The 11,479-nt window shown below is 32.0% G+C and overlaps 1 protein-coding gene across 3 annotated transcripts; it reads left to right on the top strand.

The window, feature by feature from the left end:
- Window positions 1-2,847: 2,847 nt before the first annotated feature.
- Window positions 2,848-10,469, top strand: LOC123264175 (protein transport protein Sec24C). 3 transcript variants are annotated; one of them, XM_044727330.1, is made up of 9 exons: window positions 2,848-2,986; window positions 3,082-3,286; window positions 3,863-4,151; window positions 4,225-4,300; window positions 4,487-4,519; window positions 4,596-6,884; window positions 9,049-9,240; window positions 10,024-10,208; window positions 10,284-10,469. In XM_044727330.1, the coding sequence occupies exons 3-9, from the start codon at window positions 3,876-3,878 to the stop codon at window positions 10,428-10,430; spliced, it is 3,198 nt and encodes a 1,065-aa protein (XP_044583265.1). In that variant the 5' UTR covers window positions 2,848-2,986; window positions 3,082-3,286; window positions 3,863-3,875; the 3' UTR covers window positions 10,431-10,469. The 3 variants fall into 3 exon arrangements, with proteins under 3 accessions (XP_044583265.1, XP_044583264.1, XP_044583262.1); XM_044727329.1 differs by having other exon boundaries at window positions 3,860-4,151; window positions 4,225-4,519; XM_044727327.1 differs by having other exon boundaries at window positions 4,225-4,519.
- Window positions 10,470-11,479: the final 1,010 nt, after the last annotated feature.

The following is an 11,479-nucleotide window of genomic DNA, read 5'->3' on the forward strand; positions in this document are numbered from 1 at the left end:
CAGCAGACGGTAAAAACCCTGATTCAGAAAGATGATTTGAAATGATCACCTTTATGTAAATTTTGTATATCTATATAATATTCAAATCAGATGCTTTTAAATTATTTCAAATCATTTCAATAAATTAGATTTCTTAATACGGTTCATTTTTAGCATTGATTAAATGAGATTTGACGGATGAAAATATTTATTTAAAAATCTATATGAGAATAAGCAAAATTTTTTGGCCAGTATATTTATATGATAAAATGGATTTTTATGGTTAAATTTGGAGTTAGCTTCCTTGTTTAAAAATATTCATTGGAAAAAAATTTTTTGAAATTTGCTCTATGCAAATTATATATCTATAGATATATACTGAGAAATTGAAATTATTGAAAAAAATTCAAATCTCATGATAATGAATTTATTTCAATGAATATTTTTAAACAGGGTGTTTACAATAAAGTTAAAAGAAGGTTGACGAGTAGTAATACTATTCGCCTTTTGGATTTTTTTTAATTATCAGAACCTATGACCTGCACAGTAAAGTGCTCCTGTATAAAATGACCAAGTTTGTTATTTTGCCGGGGCTTATATATTTTCAGGGAGTTTAGTTGCCCATGCTCAATAGGCATTGACGTGTTGATACCTCCTTAGCTTAGTTATTTTCTTTTTCCTCGAAAAGGACTTCGAATGGCTTAATTGGTTTAGCTCATCCAATATAATTCACAGATTCGGTAGAATCTGGCGCCAAGTTCCGTTCAAATCCGTTGTAAACGGAGCGCCAGACTACCGACTATGTTTACTGTAAGCAGAACGGCTTTCTGAGGCTGCGAAATTTTATTTAATTCTACGGTACTTTTTTTACCCAATTTGTTTATCATAACAGTAATTCATAATTTATTTCACCGTATTAATTAATTATATTCACTTATAACAATTTATTTACTTGAAATTATTAAATTTTATCAGCACATACTATAGCTCGCTCACAAATTTCGATCCTGACTTTTTTTTTATGGAGAAAGGTCAGCGCCACAGACTAGATAAAATAAAAATGTGTAGTAATCCTCATATAGATAAGCAACTACAGTTAAAAAAAGTAATTCACAGCTTACATTTACGGCCGCCAGGGTGCACTGGAATTACATCTACATAAACTGTAGCTTCAAGGGGATAGTTTGCAGTAAAAAATGCAGTCAACACGAGATTTAAGTTGGTACCAATTGTAAATTTTCATTATAATTACAAAAAATACTAAAATCCGAACAAAAACAGTTTCACTGTAAAAGACGCGCCAAGTCCACGTTCATAAGACTATTAGGAAAAAAATTTTTTTTTTCTTTACAAAAGATAAAAAATAAAAAAATTAAAAAATCCAAGTAACCGATATGATTGTTTTTGATTTTCGGAAATTAAAAAAAATTTTATTGTAAATTTAAAAATTAAAAAAAAAATTTTAGAACATACTTGGTGTGCGTCATTGTGTATTTCAATTTTTTTAAAGTCTTAGTAAATAGATTTTACGAATTTCATTAAAAGTAAAATATTTTGCAACCACGCACACTAAATACGTTCTAAAATTTTTTTTTTAATTTTTAAATTTACAATAAAATTTTTTTTAATTTCCGAAAATCAAAAACAATCATATCGGTTACTTGGATTTTTTAATTTTTTTATTTTGTATCTTTTTGTAAAGAAAAAAAAAAATTTTTTTTTCCTAATAGTCTTATGAACGTGGACTTGGCGCGTCTTTTTTACAGTGAAACTGTTTTTGTTCGGATTCTCATTTTCTCATAAGGGATGGTAAAAATATCTATTATCGTAAAGTATCGTTTTTATGGCCTATTTTGACAGTTTATTATCATCAAGGTTAATATTATGTAATTAAACTTGAGTCGCATGTGCACTTTCAGTATCATGATAATTTTTAATATTTATAAAATCAATTTTGAATTTATTAGGATTAAAAAACTATATTTAAATGATAAAAAAGTATTTTTTTAAAATTACTAAGTCTTTTAAATTAATATTAGTTTTTTTCTTCAGATTATTACAAAAAAAAACTTTTAATGTCTACATTAGACCTTAAAAAATAATCACAATTTTTTGTTTTTTTTTATTAATTTCAAAATTTCAGCTCTATATCTCAAAAATTAAGATTCTTATACAAAACACAAAAAAAATTTTTTTTTTCATTAAATTTTCAAAATAACTATATCAGAAAATTTTTTTTCAAATTTTTGTTCTGATATTTTTGTAGGAAATTAAATTATAAACAAAATTCATCTTTAAATTTTTTACTAAAAGTTAATAAAAAAAAAGTTACAGAGTGTAGAAAAAAATTATTAAAACTTTAGCTTATCGATAAAAAAAAATTTTTACATTTTAAAACTTTACATTGAATAATTTTTTATTTATTTTCAAAATTTTAATCCAAAAATTTTTTAATTTCACTTAAAATTTTATTTTGTTTTCTTCAATTTAATAATTTTCTCCAAAATTAAAGAAAAAAACTCTCCAAAGATTTTTTAAAAACTCTAATTTTCTTAAAAAAAACTTCTAATTTTCTTAAAAAAAATCCTTAAAAAACTATAAAATTCTCCAAAAATTAATAAACTTTTTATTTTCAACATAAAATTTAAAAATTTTCCCCAAGCTTCGGGATTACTAACAATAGATAAAACCCTTGCGCGCTACCTTTCTATAAAACTCCGCGGGAAATTCAAACTAATTAAAAAAAATTTCAAAATTTTCTTCTTCAAACTTAAAATTTCTTCTTTCTAAAAAAAGATTTCTTCGCTCTAAACTCAAAAAAAAGAAATTCCAACAAAATTTCACAAATAATTTTTTGAAATTTTCCAGAAAATCTTCAAGAAAACTCTAGAGAGAATCTGAAAAATAATCTCAAGTGACGTGTACGGATCTAACGTGTCTGCGCATGCGCAGAGCTACATTACGTGGCAGTACAGTCACGAGCGAAGAGACAGCAGTGAGTGCCGTTGTGAGTAAAGCAAAAATAATAACTAATAAATATTTTCTCTTCTACAATTTATAATAAATAAAATAATAATTATATTAATAAATAATATATTGCAGGCACAGATATTTAAATAAACTTCAAGCAATATTCTTCGCTATCACTCGAGTTAAGTTTTAAATTTTTTGTGATTTATTAAATACTTACCTGCTGGATTTAGTCAATCAAGGGTCATCTGGTTTCCAGTCAACGTGACACTTCAAACATATTTTGGGTCATTTTATAAATTATCGAGATTGGGATGAATTATCATTCTCATTAAATGTAAGTATTTTGATAATAATTATCAAAATCATAATAATTCTAATTTCAATTTTTAATTTTTGTTAAAAAAAGTTTTCAAGTTTCATTTTGACAGCGATAATTTTTTATTTTTTAATTTACAAATTGTGATTTAATTTTTTTTATGACGTTCCATATGTAAGCGGTTAAAAAGTTAATCATTAGAAAAAAAAAATTTTTTGTTGAGGTTAAATTAATTTTCAATAATTTTATAAAAAATTTTTTATTACGATTTAAAAAATTTTTCGAGGTTAAATAACTTAAAAATTTTAATAAAAAAAAATTTATTTTGATTTTTAAAAATTTTTTTTTAAGTTCAAATTAGTTTTCTAAATTTTTATAAAAAATTTTTTATTTGACTTAAAAAATTTTTTTTTGTCAAAAAAAATTTTGACAATTTTTAGAAAATTTTTTTTTAATATTTAAATTAACACAAAAATATTGATTATATTTTTTTTATTTATTTTTACATGTGAAATATTTGGACTAATTTTTAAATTTAATTTTCTTAATTAAAAAAAAAAAATTTTTAATATTTATAAAAAAAATTTTTAGTAGAAAGCCAAAAAAAATGAACCCGCAATACATGCAGCCACTCTACGGTGGCCCCCGACCATCTGACGGATTGAATTCGAATGTCCCAATGAAGCCCCCGGTGGGCCAGGGTGGTCCTGGTCCGGGTTACGCCCAAAAACCAGCCGGTCAAGGAAACTACTACTACCAGGGAGAGAACCAATCTTTTCAAGGTCCGCCTCCAAATGGCCCACCTGGACCACCACCCGGCCCACCTGGCTTAAACGGGCCCGCAGGATTGACCAACCAAATGTCCAACATGAGTCTCGCTACGGTAATTCATTAATAACCAATAATAATTACTTAATTTATATTAAAAGAATTTTTTTAATAATACATCCTTACAGAACTTTCCTGGTAACAACATGAACGGTTTCACGGGTGACCATGGATCTGATAAGCCTCCTGGACCACCTGGACCACCTGGGCCACCTGGATCAGTGTCAAGTCTTCCACAAAACGCTAATTTTAATCGTTACCCTGAAGGCCAAGGGCCCCCAGGACCTAATCCTGGTATGCAAAGTGGACCACCTGGACCACCTAGTAATTATCTCGGCCGGAATGCAGGATATGGACAAGTTTCACAAAATTCATTTGGGTCACAAGTATCTGGTCCACCTGGACCACATGGACCACCACAAGGTAATTAACATTAACCCAAATAAACTTAAAATAAAAAAATTTCCAGCAAAAATTGATAATTTTCTAAATTTTTCAGGTGGACCACCACCCAGTGGCCCACCACCAGGACAAATGGCTCCTACAGGTCCACCCAGTGGCCCACCAGGTTTTCACGGCCCTCCTAGCCAATTACCACCCACAGGCCCACCTCAACTACCACCCACAGGCCCATCTCAACTACCACCCACAGGCCCATCTCAACACCCACCACCCGGGCCAGGAATACCACCCATAGGCCCAGGACAAATGCCACCCGGCCCACACGGAGCCCATCCCCCCAAACCAGGCCCAGGCTCGCTCCCAGGCCAATCAGGTCCAAACTACCAGCAGAACCTAAACTACCAACCGCTCCCCGGGCAACCCGGGCCGTTCCCCACCCAAGCCCAAGCTCCACGCCAACCGTACCCCTACCAAGGCACCCAGCAGCCCCAATACCCCTACCAAGACCCCTACGGCCGTCCCTACCCCCAGGGCGTGACCATGCCCGGCGCTCCTTACCAAACCGGAACCCAGCCTGCCCAAGCAAAGCGCCTCGACCCAGAGTGCATGCCCTCTCCCATCCCAGTGATGCAAGAGGACCAGAAATCCCGCGGTGGTACATTTATCACCAACCAAAAAGGCTTAGCCCCGCCCTTCGTGACCACAAAATTCATCGTCCAGGATCAAGGCAACGCCTCTCCAAGATTCATCCGTTCCACCATCTACACCGTCCCCACCACCACGGACATGATGAAGCAAACCGGAGTGCCCTTCGGCCTTATCCTCAGCCCTATGGCGGAGATCGCCGAAGGCGAACAAGAACCTCCTATCATCGACATGGGAGAAATCGGACCAATCCGTTGCACCCGGTGCAAGGCCTACATGTCCCCCTTCATGCAATTCATCGACGCCGGACGTCGGTTCCAGTGTAGCTTCTGCAAAGCGATCACCGACGTACCCCAGGAGTACTTCCAGCACTTGGACCACACCGGCCAACGAATGGACCGGTTCGAGCGCCCGGAACTCATGCTCGGAACCTACGAGTTCCTTGCTACTAAAGAATACTGCCGGAACACAACCTTCCCTACTCCCCCCGCCATGATCTTCGTCATCGACGTTTCCTACAACAATATTAAATCCGGGATGGTCCACTTGCTCTGCAATTCCATGAAGGAGATAATCTCCCACCTCCCAAGAGATTCCTTCGAACAGAAGACGCGCATGCGCGTAGGCTTCATAACCTACTCCAGTTCCGTGCATTTCTACAATGTGAGCCCTAATTTAACCCAGCCCCAGATGATGGTCGTTGGAGACGTCCAGGATGTCTTCATGCCCCTGCTAGACGGGTTCCTAGTCGACCCCGAGGAATCTTCAGCAGTAATCGATGCGCTAATGCTCCAAATCCCGGCCATGTTTGCTGACACTCGCGAAACCGAGACTATTCTTGCTCCAGCGATTCAAGCCGGGCTGGAAGCGCTCAAGGCTTCCAAGTGCGCTGGCAAGCTCCTGGTGTTCCACTCCAGCCTCCCGAACGCTGAAGCTCCAGGGAAGCTCAAGAACCGCGACGACCGCAAGGTTCTAGGAACCGACAAGGAAAAAACTGTTCTAAGTCCCCAGAACACGGGTTATAATATGTTAGGCCAGGAGTGCGTCGGTTCCGGGTGTTCCGTTGATTTGTTTGTATTTAATAATTCCTACGTCGACTTGGCGACCATCGGCCAGGTCTGTAGACTCACTGGAGGCGAGATATTCAAGTACACTTACTTCCAGGCGGATATTGATGGAGAACGGCTGGTTCAGGATGTCATCAATGACATCTCCAGGCCGATTGCCTTCGACGCGGTGATGAGGGTCAGGACTAGCACCGGAGTCAGGCCGACGGATTTCTTTGGGCACTTTTTTATGTCTAATACAACTGATATGGAACTCGCGAGCATTGACTGCAACAAGGCTATTGCCGTTGAGGTTAAGCATGATGATAAGCTTACTGAGGAAGAGGGCGTTTATGTCCAGGTGGCGCTGCTATACACTTCTGTAGGGGGCGTAAGGAGGCTCAGGGTTATCAATCTTAGTTTGAGAACTTCCTCACAGATGACGGAACTGTACAGGACTTGCGATCCTGATGCTATGGTGAACTTCTTTGCTAAACAGAGTGTGGTTAAGATTTTAGAGCACTCTCCCAAGGCGGTCAAGGACCAGTTGGTGTCCAGGTGTGCGACTATTCTTGCGGCTTATAGGAAACACTGTGCTAGTCCGTTTAGTGCCAGTCAACTGGTACTGCCGGAGTGCATGAAGCTACTACCGCTTTATGTTAATTGCTTGTTGAAGAGCGATGCGTTATCTGGAGGTAAGGATTTTTTTTTTAAATATAATAAACAAATCACGTGCCTAGAGGTAAAAGGGCGTATAGCTAAGGGTTAATAGGGATTTGGGCTGAAAGAGCGTATAAAAAAATTTTTTTTTGCCATTCGGTTTGAAACTGTCTGAAACGTAAAAATCTGTGAAAAAAAAAGTTGGTATCCTAAAGCTGAAAAGGTGCATCTCAAAACATACACCCTTTCAGCTTTAAGAAAAGTACTATTTGAAGGTAAAAAAGCGCATAAAAAAAAATTGTAGTTTTGATATACCAAATGTTAAATAATAGTTTCACAAGACAAGTTATACTAAAATAACAGCCTCATATAGAAAGTTTGATTTATATCAATTTGTTTATACAAATAGAAAATGAATCAATTAAAAACAAATTAAGTAATTAATTTAAAGTAAAAATTACGTAATTAATTAAATCACGCGTAGGGTAAATACCCCAATAAATGGACGGTTAAACAAACTCTCGTGTTCTATTAAAAAAACAATATAGTAATATACAGATAAGTTGTGATAAAGTAAATTATATTTATGAAAAAATATATAATTAACCAGGAAAAAATAAGTAAAACTTCGTAAAACGTTGTAGTAATTCATAAAAAAGAAAAATGTAAGAAAAAGTTCAAAACCCCAGTAGATGGACAAAATTTCCAGTAGATGGACAGTCAATACCAATAGATAGACACTACTTGCAAGCGATATTTTCAATTCATTATTTATATCAGAAATAATTAATTTATTAATTTTTTCCACTAAAAAATAAAGCTTGATAAAATTAAAGAGAAAAGGTGATAAATCGGATAGTAATTTTCAAAATACATCATAAAGTAATTTTATTATTTTTGAACACGTGATGCTTTCTCATGCAAAGTAACATATAAAATATATTAGTATAAAGAATACTAATAATTAATAAATAATCAATATAAATTTATAAAACACAACGTTAAAAACATTTTATGTTGTCTTCTTCTTCTTTTTAATAGGTCTGTTCTCTTTTGTTTTTAAATTTCTTTCTCTCAATTTTCTCTTTTATTCAGCGTTTTCTTTTTTCTCTTCAATTTCTTCAATAATCATAATAATACTTTCATTTTCAGTACATGTCTGTTTATTATAATCTTTACTCTTATTCTCACGTTAATCCTCACATTGATCCACCAATAAAATTAAAAAAAAAATAAGAAAATTCATCATATAAACTCAATGTCCATCTATTGGATAGAGGTCAGAAAAGTGTCACCAATAGATATAGACACTAAATTCTATTATTTTTTTTCGATTTTATTATTAAAATATTATATTTCTAACTTTGTTAGTGAAATATAAGCGTAATCAAATGTACAAATCTTACTTTTTTTATTATTTTTAATAATAATAACAAATAATGTCCACCAGCTATCTGTCACACGCTTACTAGTGGAGGCGCTCTCGGAGCAAAACCTCGAGACGTCCAATTTAAATAATTTTTTAAAACTATTATTTTAAATAAACATTTAAAAAAAAATTACTTTTCGCTCTCACAACTACTTGTAGACGTAAAAAAAAAAATAACGACTTAAGATTTTTGTTCTTAAAACTAATGTAATTGCTTCTGGAAATAATAATTGTCCATCTATTGGGGGGTGTCCATCTATTGGGGTATTTACCCTACTTTATTGTTTTTTGGATATATTTTCTTTTTTAACTTTAAAAAATTATATAGTTGAGGTTTTACGCCGCTATTACCGCAGAAAGTTTTTTTTTCACATTTTTAAACTACGAATATGTTCTTTTGTAAACTGGACGAAAAAAAAATTATACACCTTTTCACCTTTAGATCACCAAAATTTCGAATTCTTAAAAGTAAAAGGACGTATAATTAAAGACATACGCCCTTTTACTTTTGCAATTTTTTTTTTCAATTTTAAGCGTAGAATGTGTTTACTACTCGATTGGCAATAAAAAAAAAATATGCGCCCTTTTACCCTTAGGCACGCGATAACAAAACTGATTTGTTAAAACATATTAATTACTCATTATATCCTAGACTTATCATATGATTTGTTATTCTCATAAAATTTTCATTTATTACAAGTCTTATGTTGTCCTAACAAAATTTTTTTTTGCTTTTGGTCTTGAGATTGTAACGATGATTTTTTTTTCAGGAGCTGATATGACCATTGATGACAGGTCTTATGTGATGCAAGCTGTCGTAACGATGCCGTTGTATAGTTCTGTAATATACTTCTATCCCAGGTTACTGCCCCTTCATGATGTTGATGTTCAGGCGACGGAACTGCCACAGCAAGTCAGGTGTTCCTTCGATAAGTTCACTGATGATGGAGCGTTTTTGTTAGGTATGTATTTTTGGATAATTACATGTACAGTCGTCTTGTTATGAGTCCTATATGTGCAACTATAGATCATTATCTAACAACTATAGATCATTATAGCAAACTTAAAGTCACAGTACCTTGTTATATATAACTATCAATAGTTCTATATAATTATACATAACTATATTTGTTTCTCAAGATATTTTCATAGAATTATATGTAAAAAACTATATAAAAAAATTTTGAGATATTTATATATAATTTTAGGTAGTTATAAATAATTATATCTCGTGACATATAAAATTATACATAACTATCAACAACTATAGATCATTGTAGCAAACTTAATGTAACATTACCTTGTTATATATAACTATTTGCAGTTATATATAATTATATATAATAATATATAATATATAACTATAATTGTTTCTCAAGATAGTTTCGTATAATTATATGTAAACAAATTATACGAAACTATCTTGTGAAACAATTATAGTTATGTATTATATATAATTATATATAACTTCATATCGTTATCCATACTTTTATAAAAAATTTTTAAGATAGTTCTATGTAATTACACATATTATATTTGTTTTTTGAAATAGTTTCATATAATTATATGTAAAAAATTAGCTATGTATAATTATATATAACTTCATATAATTATCCATAACTATATCAAAAAAATTGAGATAATTATATATAATTATATGTGGTTATAATTTTTTAAATCTATTTAAACGCCCAAAAAATTTTTTTTATGTAATTTTATATAAAATTTTTCCAACTATTTTTCAGAAAACGGAATTCACATGTTCATGTGGTTCGGTTTGTCATTATCAACGGAATGGATCCAAGCTGTCTTTGGCACCACGGTAGTCGACACCGATCGTACTTCGATACCAATATTAGACAACCCATTAAACAAGCGTATTAGAGATATCGTGAGTCGCGTCCGCGCGGAAAGATATCACTGTATGAGGGTATGTATCAAATTTTATTTTAATATTTATAAACAAAAACTTTCTTTTTAATAATGTACATTTTACTGTTCACAGTTAACATTCGTCCGACAGCGGGACAAATTAGAAATGGTGTTACGTCACTTCTTAGTTGAAGATCGTACCAGCGACAGCAGCCCGAGTTATGTCGATTTTCTTTGTCATATGCACAAGGAAATAAAATCTCTATTAAATCAATCATAATAATAATAATAATAATAATAATAATAATAATAATAATAACAACTAATAAATTAAACAATTATGAATAATTAAATTAAAAGTCAATAAGTTCCATTTTTTGTTAGATTATTTTTATTTTTTTATATGAAATCAAATATCAAAATTAAAATAAAAATAATCATGATTTATTGGCTTTATTTTTAAATACGGACAAAATTAAATCTCAATTTTTGGTTAAATTGCAAGTAATATTTATAATTTCAATGATTTAATAGTTAAATGAAGTATGTTACTATTTAGTTTTTAATTTTTATTTTGTTATCATTTATTTGTAATGGTTTAAATGATTTATTGATATATATATATATGTATAATTTTAATGAGTAAACTAGGAAGAAATTTAAGGTCAATGTAAAAAAATTAATAAATAAATTTATATATCAAATTTTTTACTTTTTTTTTAGAATATTTTTATCAAGAATCTTATTATATTTTTCAATGTAAAAAGAACGGCGTGATTTGACGTTGGTCAAAATTTGGTTCCATCAGTTCCAAATGTTCCTGGATCTCTAGGTGATTTTTTATTATGCAATTATGTAATAAATTTGTTATTTTTTAATGGATTTAAAGAACGATAGATTTTAACGATGGTCAAAATTTGGTTCCAGATGTTCCTGAGTATTTATATGGCTTTTTACGATGAAATTATCTTAAAAATTTGTTCTTCCTTTATAGGTGAGAACAGTGATGGATTTTGACGACAGTCAAAATTTGGTTCCATCAGTTCCGAATGTTCCTAAGTACTTATATAGATTTTTACGATGGAATTATCTTAAAAATTTGTTCTTTATGGGTAAGAACAGTGATGGACTTTGACGACAGTCAAAATTTGGTTCCATCAGTTCCAAATGTTCCTGGGCCTCTAGATGACTTTTTATGATGCAACTATGTTATAAATTTGTTCCTTTTCTATGAATGCAACGAAAGATAGAATTGAACGATGCTCAAAATTGGGTTCTGTCAATTCCAAATATTCCTGAGCATTAATGTGACTTTAAATGATGGGAGTA

This window comes from Cotesia glomerata, linkage group LG4 (genome assembly GCF_020080835.1).
Source record: "Cotesia glomerata isolate CgM1 linkage group LG4, MPM_Cglom_v2.3, whole genome shotgun sequence".
NCBI lineage: Eukaryota > Metazoa > Arthropoda > Insecta > Hymenoptera > Braconidae > Cotesia > Cotesia glomerata.